This window comes from Lissotriton vulgaris, chromosome 8, assembly GCF_964263255.1.
Source record: "Lissotriton vulgaris chromosome 8, aLisVul1.2, whole genome shotgun sequence".
Taxonomy (NCBI): domain Eukaryota; kingdom Metazoa; phylum Chordata; class Amphibia; order Caudata; family Salamandridae; genus Lissotriton; species Lissotriton vulgaris.
In genome coordinates this window covers 227,870,451-227,888,581 of record NC_141696.1, presented here as the reverse complement: position 1 = coordinate 227,888,581, position 18,131 = coordinate 227,870,451, and the positions used below count along the sequence as shown (strand labels likewise).

The 18,131-nt window shown below is 43.6% G+C and overlaps 1 protein-coding gene across 1 annotated transcript in view; it reads left to right on the top strand.

Moving 5' to 3' along the window:
- SOD1 (superoxide dismutase 1) overlaps window positions 1-18,131 on the top strand; it is a 64,535-nt gene that overhangs the window by 25,171 nt on the left and 21,233 nt on the right. Inside the window, exon 4 of the mRNA XM_086934004.1 lies at window positions 13,550-13,667. Coding sequence (XP_086790130.1) covers window positions 13,550-13,667 — 118 coding nt within the window. The remainder of the gene's footprint in view (window positions 1-13,549; window positions 13,668-18,131) is intronic.

Here is an 18,131-nt window from a genome sequence, read left to right as displayed (position 1 = left end):
TTCCCTATGAGTGCCATTGCAGCTTTTAAAATTTTTATTTTTTTATTTTCTCTCACTTCTCTGCTCCAGATCGAAGGCTTTCCTTCCTATTGATTCACGTCCAGAAGGAGATTTATCTCACTGTTTTGATTGGTCTATGTAATCTTCAACTGCTGATGTCAGAACTTGAAAAATTGTTCGCCATCAGCTGGTGGTCGGCCAGATTAAAATGGGGTTTTTGACAATTCCAAAATTTCCACTAGAACGTGCACCTTTTCATATGGCTTTTGTTTTCGTTTTACCAAACCCCATTCAAAGGTGGCTTTTTCGGATGCACGCATATTCGCGTACCAATTTATTTAGGAGAGGCCTGAAATGTGACAAGTTTGCAGATTTGCTGCTTTCCTTACCAGCCAGCTGGTTTAATATTGATATTTTTCCAATTCAGCATAAGTGTACAGCCCCTGACGCAACATTTTTGTAAACACTCTTGATGCTAACTTCACTTTTAATGGGAGAACTTTGAACTGATGACTCGTCCAACCTAAGGAAAGCTGTAGGTGTTTGCACTCAAATGGATGCATAGGAATGTGGAAAGGCCCATTCTAGCGATCCAGCTAGTTGATATGATCCCTTTGTTTAATGGCAGTATAACCTCTTGTATAGGAGTAGTCGTGTATCTTTGTGGCATAACAATTCAGTGGTCGTAGATAATTTTATTTTTATGTGATGCTCCATCTTTTTTTGGGGATGAGTAAATTAGAGCATTCCCCAATCCTGTTTTCGTGGTGGAAACCTTTGCAACAGAGTAGTAATTTCTTTATAGCAATAGCGATAGATTCAAATTGATTTAAACATTCCACATACAATCAATTTGTCATTTAAGATGGAACACAAGTATTACTTGAAAAAATCGAGCAAAAAATCACCTTCATTCATCATACGTAAATTTACGTGAAGCGTGTAAACATTTATAAGTATTAAAGTGATAGTGCATAACTAGGTTGTATCTTGGCCATGTTGGTAACCTGCAACAGTCTTTTGACATGGGGACAAGCTTCCAGTGCCGATGATTTTGATGGGGAAAGTGCAGTTGCTACAATAGACGTTAAGCGTTTGGTATATTGGTTTTAAAATCAGCAGTGCTCTTCAAAGTTTTTACCTTGCCACTAAATGTTGCTGTATATGTAACCATCCGCACATTTAAGTAGGGTTACTCTGGTTAAGTGCTGCAATGAGGGCTTTTCTACATGTTGGTATCTTGATGTTTTTAAATCTGACTTGTTGCATTCCTTGCTAATCAGTGACTTTTGATACACAGTGCAGGAGCATTTTCTCTGAAACCATATTGCTTACAACTCCTCTTCGTAAGCATACCATCTTGACACCTTTAACATTAAGAATAAGGTCTAAACGTCCATTGTGCATATGTCGTTGGTGGCTTATTCATAAGGAGACACAACTATAACCAGAGGATAAACCACGTGAGCCTGGCCAAGGCCTTGGCACGGAATCCTGGATGCTGTTAGATATACACACACATTTCTGTGTTCAAATCAGAAGAGCACTCTGCTATCACAGTAAGGTTGATGTTTGTCCAAGTGACAGCCCAGCTGATTCCTGTCTTCCCACTAAGAAGGGATGTCCACATTGTGACTAAGACTGGGACCTGAAGACCTTCACCCACAGGTAATGGGGAGTTGGGTGATCCAATAAGGGATTTTGGCAGATCACTGGCCCAGGTAACTGTTAGAGGATGCATAGTAGTACACTATACACAGTATTTGTATGCAAGCCTGTATGTACACAGCTTTAGTATAATGGTGGCATTTTTTATCCTTTTCACGGTTCTCCTATTGCTAATCACTTATCTGCTTCTGTCTAATACATTGCAGCGCATTTATATTCTACATGAGAATCTCGATGGTTCAATAAATATTAAGACACCCTTCTGTGTATCTCTCTGGGTATGCATGAGTGGCTGAGGAGGGGGTGGGGGGGTATTGGACGCTCTACATCTTTCACCACGATTCCTTGGGGAGTCGGGTTGTCCTGATCTGAGGTTGCCCAATTCATTTGTTTTATTCTCAGGTTTGGGGGTACTTATGATGGCACTGTGAGCTAGCAGGACTATAAGCCAGCATATCCTGAGGGGGTGCATATGATCAGTCTGGCACTATCTCAATGTTTGTTCTCCAACAAACGCACAGTTCCTACTGAGAAAGTAGAAGCTGTAAGATTGTGTTACCCTGCAGTGCATTTATGAGAATGCATCTGAGTGAACTGCGCGCTAGGATGTCATGCAGAGTGCTTCCACCCTGTTTTTGTTTCATGATGATATTCCATCTTATGGTGGGTGCTTTCATTGGGTATGTTTCTGATTGAATCTTTTCAGCTTTCAAAGTTGTCTCCTAAAGCTCTTTCGAAGTCTGAGAAGGTTTACTACTTTTTCAGTGCCAAACGTTTCTAATACTCATAATTTCTTTTGAGGCCATACTTTTTGGAACAATTGTTTGTCTGTGAATGGGTCAAATTAATCTGAAAGCACTTCTCCCATGATGGTCTTTCACGTTTACATTTCTTCTGCTAAGGTGGGGTTGTTAAGCTTAGGATTTCTGGAGCGCCTGAACTGATCACAATGCGTGGAAAAAAATATTCACACCCTAGAACAGACCGAGGGGCCTCTTTAGGCTGAAGATATGTGGATACTGTTTAAACATTAGCTTATCTACTTCACCTCTTATTGTGCAATAAATAAGCCTTGTGTTTTTGCTTGTTCTATCGTTGCCTTGTTGAGTTTGGTTTTTGAAAAATTCACTTGCTTATCTATAACATGACAACTGGCATTGGTGCCATCTTGCATAAGCTTGGAGAAAACTGCAAGTAGATTTAGATAATGGGTAGAATTGGGAACGTTTTATGGTAAGGTGTATTTTCTTGTGTCGGCTGCAAGTTGTTTCTCTGGCTACTAACTGCCTTGGAAGCCCGCCTGAGGGCTGATGAAGTGCATTTTTGAGTTAGTTTTATTTGCCTGGTGTTTAGACTTTGTGCTGTAGAACTGTCAGTCATTCTTCGGAAATGGTGAGATGCATCTTCTTGTATGGTGTACTGTATCACTTGGGTCTACTAGAGGTCAGCACTGAGCCACGACCCACGAGCAGCCGTCAGTCGTCAGTTGTGCTGGACAAGACCAAACGAGTGGAAGTGAGAGCCTCTGTGGTCCGGAGCCGTCTTTGGGGGTTGTTTCGAGCCGGCAGCAAGAGGGGGCACCTGTGAACCCTGTGCTCTGCCCTGTGCTCTGCCCTGCTTATTGCTCGCTGCTACGAGCCTCGGAATTCATGCTGTCTCTCACGCGGTAAACGCGGGAGCGACCCGGTGGAGGCGGGAGCTGCGGAGAGTTGAGCTGCCACACCACGGGTTCCGTGCAGCCGGCATCTGATTCACAGCAGCAGATACTGGGTGAGTGCTTGGAGCGGAGCGGCAGAACCAGCGGCTGAACCAGCGCGGAAGGGGGCCAGGGGAAAGAAGAGGTGAGAGGCGGCCCTGAGGGCGTAACGGGCACTACGGAGGGAAAGCTGACAAGGGGGAGAGCTGGCAAACTGTAATGTCGCCGCAATTCTGTTAGCAGTGGAAGCAGCGATCCTGGCTAAACTGAGCACTGCACTGCACTGCACTGCACTGAGCATCGAGCAAGGGAAAAGGAAAAAAACTGCATAACTGTGGGCGGGTCCACGGATGCTCTGCAGGGACAAGCTTTGGAGGCGTCGGAGCACCAGAGCACCTCGTTCTTGCGGCGAGGTGCATTCAAAAGGTGCATTCAAAACGCCGCTAAGACGTGTAAGGGCTTACTGGAGGCTGCCCTGGACCAGGGAGAGAGTCAGCTGTGCCTGAGTTAAATCAACACCTGCAAACTGGATCTAACAGCTGCGCATAACAGCTGTACATCATTTCACAGGTGACCGGGTGATCAGGTGAGAGGGCAAGGGGGGCTGCGCAGCTCGGCGCTTAGAAAGCCACTGAACCCCTTAAGGATTTTGAAGGACCAGGCAGCTGCAGAGGGAGCAAACATTTGTCTAGAGATTAAAGGGTACAGAACATATACAGAGCATATACAATCATAAACATTTAAAACCCTTCTTTTTAATTAAGGCTGAGTTGCAGTTTTGGAATATTCGCTTTAGCGGAGCCGAGCCTCTTATATACACTGAGCCAAGAAAAAGCAGATATCACCAACATCGCAGCCCTACTGTCAGATCTAACTCTCGTCCTGCCCCTTTCTGACGGCAGCTGCCCTAAAACTGGGGTAGACTGGCTTGGGGGGGCAAGGGTTTGCTGAAGGGGAGGACCATTGATAGTAGATTGAAAGCTGTACAAAGACTGAAGAGTGATCAACTGAACTCTACCACTGTTTTACTTTACTCTTGGCCACCACTAATCATTTTCTTAAATTTGGGAGCGTTGCCCCAAGTGATATATTGGCATCAAAGCAATCAGTGATGCGTTCTGGGAAGATAAGATCATCAGGCACCCAGATTAAAAAGGCACGCAAAACCCAAGCACTCAAGGTACAAAAAAATATCAAAGCACAGACAAAGGGATTAAACCAAACCCAAACTCTTATCTCGCCAATTGCACGGATGTTTCAAAAGTTGACAAAAATACCGCAGAAATTTGATTTCCTGACCAACCCTACTGGAGTTTTAATGTCAATGGAATCAGACACATCCAAACATCAACTACAAACCCCAATCGAACCATCAAGACTCCCTGAGGAAAAAGGTATTGACATAGAAGTTTCACCGAATGAAAACATTTTAAACAAAGAAATGAAACCAAAGAGCGCAGCAAGTGAAACATTGAACCTAGATAGAGACCCTATAAATCATACTACAATGCACGAATTATCTAAACACTATGTCTACAATAATCAATGAAGCCGCACCCCTGCAAATGAAGAGAGTCGCCACCAAGAACTCAAACCCATGGTATGATGGTAGACTCAATGAGGACAGACGTGCTATGCGCATGGCAGAGCGCACGTGGAGATCTGACCCCTCAGCACGGCACCTTAGAGCGCTTAAGAGTAAGAGAAACGCTTACTTCAGAAAAATCAAACGATCAAAATCAGGCTTCTTTAGCCAACAGCTGGACCAAGCAAAAAACCGACCAAGAAAACTGTTCGAGCTAGTCAAAACCCAAACCAAGATGCAGCCTCCACAACCTAACAGCTCAGCAAAGGATATTCCAAGTTGCGAAGACTTCTCTGCTTTCTTCAAGCAAAAGACCGACAACATAAGGAATGATCTCATCAACGACGTAAGTCAATACTCCTGCTCCATAGGTATAACTAACACTCAACCTAAAAACAACGCTTCATGGACGTCCTTTGTCACCTACTCTGAAGAATCAATTCAGAAGCTGCTCGGCAACCTGAAACCCGCCAATCACCTCACAGACCCCCTACCTGCCAACGCTGTTAAAGCCCTCACCCCCATGCTCCTCCCACTCTGGACTAAAATCATCAACTGTTCCTTGCAACAAGGAGTCATCCCAGACTCCCTCAAAATAGGGCAAGTCACGCCTATACTCAAGAAACCCACAGCCGACCCGGCCGACCTAAACAATTACCGACCTATCACCAATATCCCCACTCTGGCCAAATTGCTAGAAAAATGTGTACAACTCCAACTGACAAAACACATTGAGCAGTTTGACCTCCTCAACCCTCACCAATCAGGATTCAGAGCAAAACATAGCACGGAAACGGCTATGACACACATAATTGATGATGCCCTCGAAATCCTTGATCACAACGAGTCCTGCCTCCTCATCCTCCTTGACCTCTCCTCCGCATTTGATACGGTCAAACACGAGAATCTACTGGAGCTGTTAAACAACAGAATGGGCATATCTGGGACGGTTCTCAAATGGTTCACTTCCTTTCTGCACAACCGGTCTCAGAAGTTCAAGATCAATAATGCATTGTCCTCGCCTGTGCCCGTAACACTAGGCGTCCCACAAGGCTCCTCCCTATCGCCCACACTGTTCAACCTCGTCATGGAACCACTCACCACCTTGCTTCAAGCATCAAATGTACACTTCCATATGTACGCAGATGACACTCAGCTCTACCTCAAACTTCAATCCCCTGAAGACATCAAACTTCTGAATGCCACACTAAGAAACACTCAAGCATGGCTGGCCGACAATCACCTTAAACTAAATGCTCTGAAAACTGAGTTCCTCCTGATCTCGCCTCCTGCGAAAAAGGCCATCACCCAAACCTGGCTCAATCATCTAACCGCACTAAATGTCCACCCCACCATCGTGGACTCGGCGAAATCCCTTGGCATCACACTTGACTCCAATCTCGACATGCAGCAGCATATTAGCAAAGCAACCAAGGGTGCCAACTTCCAAATCAACACGCTGAGAAAACTCAAACCCTTCCTACCACCCAAGGACTTCCGAACTGTTGTACAAGCCCTAGTCATTCCTCGCATAGACTACGGAATTGTGGCTCTCAGCGGGCTCCCCCTAACAACAACGGCGCCCCTACGAGCCTCCTTGAACGCGGCCGCAAGGCTCATCACTGGTTCAAGAAAACACTCGCACATATCCCCTGACCTAAAAGCCCTGAACTGGCTGCCGTTTGAAGCCAGAGTACAGCTGAAAATTGCCTGTATGACACATTCGGCCGTACACCACAAGGCACCCAACTACCTCACTCACAAACTGACTATATCAGGAGGCTCAAGATCCAACAGAAGCACAAAGAATCTCCTCCTGAAACCTCGCAGATTTCGGAAGGAAAAAACATACAAACGCTCCTTCTCAGGAATGGCACCCAGGATCTGGAATGCACTCCCGCCAGAAACTAGGCTTATCCCCTCCTCTGTACTTTTCAAGAAAGAGGTAAAAGCCATCCTTATGGCTAGGTTCACCTGAACCCTATTGCTACTGGATCAATGACAATACAGGGCCCCTAGTCTACCGGCTACCTGATTGCTTATCTATATTAGACTCTTATACGACTGCTACTGGACTAAAATCATAGCACGGATGCCTTAATATTTGTTTCCAGAGTGTTACTAGGGATGTACACTGTGACTGAGTGCCCTACTAACTTGCATTCCATTCACTACTGCCTATTATTCCGTTCTCAACAGTGTGTTTACTCACCCTCTGGGGTGCTATAATCTTACTCGAATCGTCATTGCACGGCCTCAATATTATTGCTTCTAGATTGTTATTAGTGTGCATACTCTTGTGCAAGTACTACCCTACTTTGCAACTCACTCCCTACCGTATATTACACTGTTTTCAAAAGATTGTTTTCCTACCTACTGTTTCTGTAAAGCGCTCTGATATCTGCAAAGATCTTGTTCGCGCTATATAAAACTCTAAAAATAAAATAAATAAAATACAGCTGAACGACGCACAGCCAACAGGCATGGTTAAAAGAGATCGGTGAGCCAGTACTAACTACTCCTATGCGTCAACAACCCTTAGACTTGAAAAGGCCAATACCATTAGAGATTAATGTGGACATTACAACTAATAGGAAACTTCTTGAAACAAGTAATAAGGCCACTGACAGCATGACAGCACTGGCAGCAGATCCCTCCCATTCAAACCAGCCTGAGTGGGAACCCAGAAATATTGTACGGGAAACGTTACTACAACCTTCAGTTGAGGTCGAAGTTGATAAAACTAAAAAACTGAAATTTCTTGAATTAAGAAACCACGACTTGGATATATCAAAAAACCATGTGGTAGAATCTACACCGACAAATTCTTGAAAGGAATAACTCAACTTACAGGGAAAGGGAGCAAATTTGTGCGACCCCCAAAAACGGGGATTTGACTTGTCCAATTAAAGATTATAACCTCACAAGAGAGTCAAAGGAAAAAATGATTCTGGAACTTCATGGGACATATTTTACCAAACGTCTGCTCTAATACTAGAAGCGCTGACATATCAATCAAACAAAATGGATACTCAAATTGACATACTCGGAGTAATGGCCAATGCAGTCTCTGGAATAGACAGAAAGTTGTCGGCGTTGAACTGCTTAATAACTAAAGCCCTAGAACACGCAGCAACTAACTATTTTGAGTGCCCCTGTGAACCAATCATAAATAAACTTTCAACCATACCCGATGTAGTAAATACTATATTGGAAGATGTAAAAGATCTAATTCCCATAAAAAACATAGGCAAAGCAGCCGGAGCAGGTCAAATCACACAGCCCGCTGAAGATCACAACGTTATTCAAACAACAATAAAAAGCAATCTAGAAGAGGTTAATAAACCAAAACACCAAGGAAAAGCAATAGGGCAGAATGTGGAAACCGAATCACCCCCCGTAAGCATGCAAAAGCTTTATGGTCAAACAATTGCAGAAAAGGAAAAAGTAAATTGCCAAGGATATAAACTCTCAAAGAGACAAAGGAAAAAAAATCTGTAAGGCTAGAAATAAGTTAAGAAATCAAAACACAGTAAATCTATACCCCCCCAGCAGAAGAATCCCAGGATTTCGATCCGGAAGATTTAATCGAAGAAGAGCCAGCTCTGAAAAAAAGTGAGATGGAGGAGATCCAGCTTGATACTGCGGGCAAGAGCATAAAAGTTGAAAACTATTATAATATCTTTAATAATCAGACCGATAAACAGACTGAAAACAAGCAAAAAACCCACATCGAAACCAAACGGAAAGATAATGTGGCCAAAATATTCGGTGGAAATTTTCCCCTTGGGAAAAAAATGCCGTCACACGATAACCAGACTGCATCCCAGGACCCTAAAGTAAGAAATACTCAAAATGGAAAGGGATGTATAGCCTGGAATTACCCATGCAATATTCAAAGTGACTCTAGTGATACTCAAATTGCACTATCTGAAGTAGAGCCTAACATCTCATTAAACGGAGGAAACAACCGCTCAGGTTTAAGGATACGGAGAACAATTTGTCAAGAAAAAAACAACTCACTGAATGATCCTACAAATTCCCTCCAAAGGGAAGATTACCGACATGGTATTGGAAATCAGCCAGAAGACACTGCAACTGGTGTAGAAACAACAAGCAAAAAGAGGTATATTGGAGATCTTCACAGTAACCATGAGGAATTAACAGTTACAAGGATTGGAGAAGAGAAACAAATTATCCGTAAAACTATGCAAAATAAAAGCGAAAACAAGATGGTATCAATGAATTCAAAGAAATTGGAACAAATAATATTGACACCAGTATACAACTCAAGAGGCTCTAGTGACATTTTGAATAGAGGGAATATCTTACAACTATTCAAATCGATTCCCGATCTAGAAAAAATAACATCAAAAGACATTGAGTCGGTGGGATTTGTAAAAAATACGGACGGCTCTCAGCCAGAAACAGTCCTAACGGTCAACACCCCTCGTCTAGCGGAGCATATTATAAAACAGCAAGAAATTTTTGATGGTTGGTGGATCAAAATTGCTAATCCACCGCACAAACCTTACCCAAGTCCGTTTAAAAAAGATCTCCCAAAAAACGCCCTTAAGGAAGTAACGAGCATCCCAGTATATTCAATATTAAAAAACCCACAGGGTAGATCACATCAGATTACCTTACCTTCCTAACTGCTCCCTCGTGTACCCACCCTACCACTCATTTATGCCTGTGTAAAGCGCTCTGTTATCTGCAAAGATCTTGTTCGCGCTATATAAAACTTTCAAAATAAATTTTTAAAAAAGTAAAAGAAAAAATAAAGCAATGAAAACAAAAAAATTGGGCCATGAAAGGCAATTGTGTAGGAATCGCTGCTTCAACAGACTTTCCTGGCCCTCTTACAGCGCTGTGAGAGGATGTGATTTGGTGTGAAAGCAATGAAGGAAGAAACTACTTCAAAAACATTTAAAAGGCAAAAACAAAATTAAACGAGATTTACTTTGTGCAGCAACAATTCTACAGACTGCTCTAGATGCGAGTTTGGAGTCTACATAATCACGCAACCCTGGAGCTGCCCCAGCATCTGTACAGGAGCATACACTGATCTTCCACCTAATTGATCTAATAATCCAGTCTTTAAAATGGTTCAATGTACGAAGCACTTCGGTGGGAGAACAGTGGAAATGGTCTCAAAGGAAGGAGAAATGTGCAGCCTAGTATTGAAATGGCTCGAGTGAACGGTGGAGCCCAACTCTAGAAATGGTTCCTAGTTGTACAAATCTTAGAATGCTGAAGATGCACAGGAGTATGTAGGCCTGTCAGGAGCACTAGGAGGTCGGGGGTGCACTAATGTGCAAAACTCCGGCAGCACCCTGTGGGTGTGCCGAAGCCATCCAGAAGCATAACTATGGAAATGACAGCAGTATACATACAAATACACAGTTCTAGAAGCATGGAGTCATGGTCAATGCTCTATTTCTAATGGAACAGGCAGCATAATTTGGCTAGATGCCAGTTGTCGGGCTACAATCTACAAAGAAAGAAAACTAAGTATGTGAACAATACAACTCTCCAGATATTATAGCCCTCGCTTGGTCAGGTCAGCCACATATCTATCTTTGTCATAAAATTTCTGCAAGTACAGATGATGATGATATTAGTCTTAATTTAAACTGAAATGTATCCCATTTTTAAGTGTTCAATTGGTAAATTATGAAGCACCCCGGTGTACCCTGACATCAAAGACATGCAAATGTTCGTAATGACGACAAGCAATAAGTTCTCTGAAAATCAAGTCTGCAGACACTGAAATATGCCCACATTGGCATCATACAAGTTGTGCTGAAGTGTTTGAAATAATTTTAAAAGGTGCAGCAAGAATGGAATGGATAAAATTTTTCAGTCCTGTAATCATGTAATGCATTATTTTCACACATTTAATTAACGCTTGTGTGAATTTGGTGTAGCCTGCATATTTCTGTGCTGTAATACCACATGATGACTGGCCCCCTCAAGTCTTTAACTTTCTACAGTGACTTGAAACAAGAGCTCCCTGGTTGGTTTAGGAAATAAAGAGGTGAATGCACTTGCTGATCGTACCGCAGTGCGCCAGGTGGGGAAGAAAAGAGGCAAAGAGCCAACTATAGCCATTCTCTGAGCCCCTATTTCTTGCGTGGGCAGCAGTGTGGATGCACCAACAAGGGTGTGCATACACAGTACAACATATTTTGGCGCACAAGAAGAGATCTACACTTTTTCTTGCCTGTTAAGTAGCTAAACTATCTTCCATTAACTCAACGGGCGGTCTCTTTCTGTCACTGTTCTCCTTGTCATCTTGGTGATGAACAGTCCGATCAGGGAGGCTGTTGATGTTAACATGCACCAGAAGGTGCGCACCCACTTGTCTGCTTCATTCTCAGCTCCTGGCAGACACCGGAGTTGCAAATCCTGGCATCCACACTCGACACAGGCCTGCAACAAGCAGCGGGGGAAACGCACCTCGAGTCTGTGCAGAAGAGAAACTGCGCAGAATCCAATGCATCAGCATGACGCTGAGGCATCTCGGTCAGTGTGTCACGTGACTCATCATAACCGCAAGCCCTGGCCCCAAGTAAGAGGTGTGAGTACTTTTTGTTTAACCTGATAGATAAATACTTTGTTTTCACGTTTACAATTGCTGATGGGGTGATGCTTGTTTCCGGTCCAGGGAAGACTTGGCTTGGCAGTTCGGGCTGGACTGTTCCCATGAGGCACAAGGTCAGACTGATTTGCATATGGCCATGTCTGAACTGGGTTGGCTGAGTGAGCTAAAGAATGGTGATGGATTAAACCCAGATCAATTGACTGGGGGGGTGAGTGTTTGATTGGCTCAAACGCTCCGTCCATCATCCCCTTTTGTATCGCTTTGTTATTACCTGCCCTTTCTTTTTCTTTGGCGGGGGTGCAGAGCTACCTCCGCCTTTTGATTTAGATTTCTGGGCCCTCGTAACTACATTTGGCATAACCGGAGTAACCTGGAAGTCTTATATCGCCTGAACATTAGGGAGCTCAGGGCTTGGGGAGTGTGACCTGCTAGTGCATGGTGCTCCGTCAACAGGGTTTGTTTGTGAGCTTAAAGTGCTACGGGTATGACGACTAGGTAGCACTTGCGGATCCTGGGATAATCTGCTCCCTGTTAATTCAATTCTGTGCATGAGAGCTCCCATCCTCGTCGCCAATAAATGTAGGAAGTGCGATCCAATCCTTTCAATGAAGTAATTGTCCACGAAATGCAGATTAAGGAAACTGGATTTATTCCATAGTTAGGACCCAGGACATGAGGCATGAACAACAAGGCAGTAACTGAATTACAAAGCCAGTGCCTGAAAGATGCACTTTAAGAATTCCAGAACAGAGAATTAAGAAATACAAACCTTCCATAAAGAAATACACTCTCTACAAGAGCAGATTCGGCCCTTGATAAGAAGGCATCTAGTGTACCTACTACCCCTTGACCAGTCTTGGGTTTCATCATGTTTGATTAAAGCCCTACCTTGCAACACAAGATAGTAACAGTCAGATGAGAAATATTATCAGGTAAAAATTTCAGGGTTGAGGGCTGGGTCCCTAACAATCGCATTCAGACAGTAAGAAAGTATAGCGCAGCCTGGCCTCTTTCTGCCTATGACGTTATTCAAACCCAATACCTTGCAAGCACAGTTCAAATTCAGTTCAGCAAATGTCCTTTGGTCGCAACTAAACCTGTCCTGTGAATGTTAATAGCCTGGCCCGCCCGGCCTCGGATGGGCACTCGCTTGTCCCGCGCTATAAGAATGCCTGGAGTGCTTTAAGGGCGCGGGGAGGGTGACATCTCCTCCTGAGACGAGTCCCACCCCAGCTGTGTTGATGGCTCACCAGGGCAGCTGCTCCTGCGTGACCCCACCGGGGCAGAAAGAAGGCAAATGTCGGTAGGGCTCATAAGCCAGAGTAAAGCGGCCCACGCTTCGGGAGTGCAGGGAGGGTGACGTCACCTCCCGCGCCAAGTGCTCACCGGAGCCTGCTGGGGTACAGTCACACCCTAGCTGTGTTGCTGGCTGCTGCGTGCCGCCCCCACCCCCCCACCCCTCAATTCTCTCCCTCAATTCTCCCCTCCCCCACTAGCCCCCCCCCCCCCCCCCTCCCCCGGGGGGCTGAAAGAAGGCAAATGTGAGGGGGCTCACAAGCCACAGTAGAGCATCCCCATATTGCAGATCTCGCCATCACTTGTGGGACACAGCATAGATCAAACCCATTCCATGACTGGCACCAAGACCGTTTGTTCCAACAAATGCATAGATTTTACTGAGAACTTTGCACCTGCAGAGTGGAACATTTTATCACTTCTGATGAAATCTGAGTCCACATTATCCATAGATGTTCTCTTCGTAATTATCTTTACGTCCCCGGTAATGTATATGCACCTTTTTCCTTGCTGAATAAAGAAGCACCTAAATATTAACCTGAAAGCACTAGTTGGAGATAGTGAATCATCACATTTCTCTGCAAGCAGGGGAAAAATAATAGTGGTAGGGTTGCTGCGACGTCTGTCTTCGAAACTGATGTTCTGCTAAATGGAGCAAATGTTTTTGCTAATTTATTATTCATCTATTTATTGACAGGCATGTTGGAGACCTCGGTAATGTCGAGGCGAATGCAGCTGGGGTGGCAGATTTCAAATTTGAGGACAGTTTGATCTCCTTAAATGGGCCCTCTAACATTGTTGGGCGCTCAATGGTGGTAAGTACTAATTTTGTTGTGTTACATACTGTTCTCCATTTGACCTAGGCTCGTGCACTTAAGAAATGAGCTGGTGTATCATGTAGTATAAGCAGGCCCTTTGTTAAACTGTGATATATTTAATGTTCAATGGTCTAGCTAAAGTAAGATGTGTACACAAGGCTCATAAGCTGTGTTCCCTGTAAGGCGCACGCTTAGGCGCCTGCCCACGCGCCTCCTTCCTGCCTCTCACACCACGCTTTAGAGCATTCACATAATGGCAGTGAAAACACACCAATAATTAGCCTAACTAAAGGGGTGCCTGGCCCATTTGGCTCACCAGACAAAGGCCCTTGAGACATGCTGCATTCAATGCTTTAGGGAAGTCCCTTGTTGCCTTCGGGCTTCGACACATTTCTCCTTATCAGCAAAGATGCACATTTTGTTAAAGAGCAGCCAGTAATCGCGAAGTTGTGCTGAAGCTCCTGCCCCTAGCCATCCACATAAACAAATGTTGCCTGCTCAAGACACCTCATGTTTATAGCGTCAAGGCGGAGGCATTCATTTAAAAAAGAAAACAAATAATCTTTATTTCAGAATTGCACATTTATCAGTTGTATTTCTTTGCCCTCCCACATAATCGAAATTCCGCCCTCCCACACGGAGGCACAAACACGGCGAAGCAATAAAAACACCACTAGGAAAGGGGTTTCACTCTTATAAAATGAGAACCATCGAAAGACTGTTCTCTGAATAAGGCATGGGGTTTTATTTGTGCAACACTCTCTAGCAGGAAAGTTTTTCCAGATGTCAAATAACCAACATTCAAATGTGTGTGTTCTATTTGCAATGATAACACACTTATAAGTAAGCAAATGCAACTGTTAAATGCATGGGATGAAATGCAAGCAGATAATAATATGGACTTCCACTGCAATAAATCAGAACGATGTAATATATATCTATATATCACAGAAGGCTTGACTGTGTACACAGACACACTCTCATATCACAATGTCCGTAATCAAAAATAAAACCCCTCACTGGCTGCAAACACTACATCTTAGCCCACTTCAGACTAGGGGATTCGCAGCCGGGTTTAAGAAACTCCGCAAGCCGGGTTCCTGCACTAAGTGGAAGCGTCCATCTTTCAGGCCAAAATCCATGTTTGAAAGTCAACTAACCCCAGTTGTATAATCTCCAAGCACTAGAAGTTTCTGAGAGGACGTCCTCTGCGCCAAGGAAACTTACTAGACTTGGCCACTCTCCATGCAAGCATTTCAAAGGCAAGAGTTTATGCATTCTTCTGAGCTCCCACATGTTCCAGACCCTTATCTACACAATGCTAAAGACTCCAACAGTACACAAAACAATCTTCAAAAACAACCTTGAACGCAAATTGCCTAAACAACTTTAGTAATCTGGGAGCCTGTGTGTGCAAAAGCTCAAGCTAGACAGTCAAAATTATTCATGAAGGCATGTCCAAGCCAATAGTAAGAACTTCATAATACTTCCCAGTGTACAACACCATGCACATTTGCGCACCACTGCCTATAGCATCACTGACTTAATCAACCTATGTACAACATAATGCACCTATGAGCACCAGCGGTTTAAACACTGCACTCCGAGACCAAGAGGTACGTTCAACACCTCTTATTGTGTTTTTATCTAGGAACCTGAATCCATATTGCTATTTTATGCCCTTGTACGGCTATAATCAATAATATCCCTATAATGACATAAGAATCAGATCCATATTTAAGTAAATAGCCCTTGCAGTCCAAAGCACGGCAGAAGCTACTTCCTTGGATTCCTAGAAAGCACAGAGTTCTTTCGACACACCAAACCTCCAGCAACCTGGGAAATCCCCATTTGCTTTTGTTTTGATTTCATCATAGAACTCCTGTACTGTAAGAACGGCCACTTCTTAGTGACCTCTTTATTGACGTCTTATGTCCACCCTTACTTCAAACCCGGCACCTTTCAGGTATAAATATACCAATGTTGCCTTAAGCAAACACACAGTGGTGGTTTTGGAGCAGAGCAGCTATCTACTTGCCCAAGAGCCCCGCTGATGCGAGGGCCCACGGACGCTGCCCCTCCCTTTTGACGCACTGAGAGAGACGCTGTCTTTTCTCCTGCAGAGAAAATCCAGCTCCGGTGTTCTCAGCCGCCTTCGCGGGCTGCTGGGATATCGAGTCCTGAAAGAGATACCAGACCTCCTGCATTCTATTACCCAGGTTTGGAGCTGACTAAATCCTTAAAGAGAATTCTTGAATCAGATCCTTGGCAAAACCAACTTAACTTAAACTGCTACTTACTTTCTCCTTCCCAGTATTAGGCTTAGGTCAGGTACACCGCGGTAGGCGTATTTAGAAGCACCAGTTGAGTACGTTAGTCAATGTATATATGTATGTATGTATATATTCTATCCATTTTAAAGTATCTTATGGCTAAGAAACCATATCAATGCTTTTACAGTATTATTTCATAATACTCCTTTTACTGTACGCACTTTACTTTATATTAAGTATTGCAATTATTGCAATTCATTTCTCTTGCATGAGAAAGAAGACTGCTCAATAAATTCCACCTTTGTATTGATAACGCCCGTCTCTCTTTTTTCTGCACTCTGGTGAAACTAAGTATGCACTTCTGACTGAGTGAAATAACTGTCTATTGTTTTCACACGACTCTAGAGATACACTCTTATTCTGAGGGAGCAAAGTTGTCATGTTATATGGTTGTCGGAAGCTAATCCCTTCTTGTCTATCCAGGGAGGTTAAACTCCTCGTTTATTCGAGAACGTTTCTAGTGACTTCCTGAGCTAGCTGGCAAACCTTAAGTCTAATATAGTCAGTAGAGACCTAGTCGACCTCAGTCCTACGTCTACACTGCTGAATATATTATTCCAAAGCGCAGAGCCTATTGGGAATATAGGAACTACACTACACTCTCTTGTGCTTTCAAATGCTCATCCCACACGTTCTGTTCCTGGCAAGGCTGTTCTACTTTGTGAAAGCAAAATCTTCAAGGAAATGGGCACATGCAGGAAAAATGATATAGTAGATACAAGAAAACACCTAAAGTCCATTAAAACAATGGTAGTCAAAGGTCATCATGTGGTCCCAATATCTAGCGCTACATCAGTATAGATCTTATCTTGACAAAAATACGCCTCCCAAATAAGTACCATCCCAATACCTGCAACAACCCCAGGGCCAGCCCTGAACATTGGCCCATGATTAAAGTCATGTTGCCCATATCTCCATGCCGAATGTACTGTACAATTCCTATGAAATGAATTGTGCATAAAAGTAGTGTAGTTCCTATTTTCCCAATAGGCTCTGCGCATTTGAATAACATAAACGATAGTTTAGACGTAGGACTGAGGTCGACTAGGGCTCTATTGAAATAGTTAGACATAATTAGGTTTGCCAGCTAGCTCAGAGGTCACTAGAAACTTTTTCGAATGAACAGGAAGGAGTGAACTTCCCTGATTTAGACAAGAAGGGATTAGCTTCTGACAACCGCATAAACATGACCACTTTACTCCCCCAGAATAAGGAGTATATCTCCGGAGTCGTGTGAAAACAATAGAAAGCCATTTCACTCAGTCAATCGTGCATACTTAGTTTCACCAGAGTGCACAGAAATAGAGAGACAGGCGTTTTCAATAAAAGGTGTTATTTATTGAGAAGTCGTCTTTCTCATGCAAGAGAAGTGAATTGCTACAATTGCAATACTTGTCATAAAGTAAAGTGCGTACAGTAAAAGGAGTATTCTGAAATAATACTGTAAAAGCATTGACATGGTTTCTGAGCCATATGATACTTAAAAGGTATAAAATATATACAATTACATACAATGATAAAAGTTGACTAAACGTACTCAACTGATGTTTCTAAATACGCCTACCCCAGTGTACCTAACCTAAGCCTAGTACGTGGGAAGGAGTAAAGGAGTTTTTAAGTTAGTTTTGTCAAGAATCTGACTCAAGAATTCTCGAAGGATCTAATCAGCTCCGTACCTTGGTTTTAGAATGAAGGAGGTCTTGTATCTCGCTCTCAGGACTCGATATCCCAGTAACCCGCAAGGGTGACTGGAAACACTGGAGCTGGATTTTCTCGGCAGGAGAAAAAGACAGCGTCTCTTTCAGTGTGTCAAATGGGAGGGACGGCTTCCTTCGGCACTCTCATCAGCTGGGCTTCGGATAAGTAGATAGCTGCTCTGCTCCAAACCACCGTGTGTTGCTTAAGGCAAACGCGGGTATATTTATACCTGGAAGGTGCTGTTTGACGTAAGGTTGGACATAAGACGTCAATAAAAGATGTCACTAAGAACTGGCCGTTCTTTCGGACTCTCAGGAGTTCTAGGACAAATCAAAACAAAAGCATGGGGAATTCCCAGGTTGCTGGAGGTTTGGTTTGTTGAAAGAACTCGTTGTACTTTCTAGGAGTCTAAGGAAGTAGCCTTGCCGTA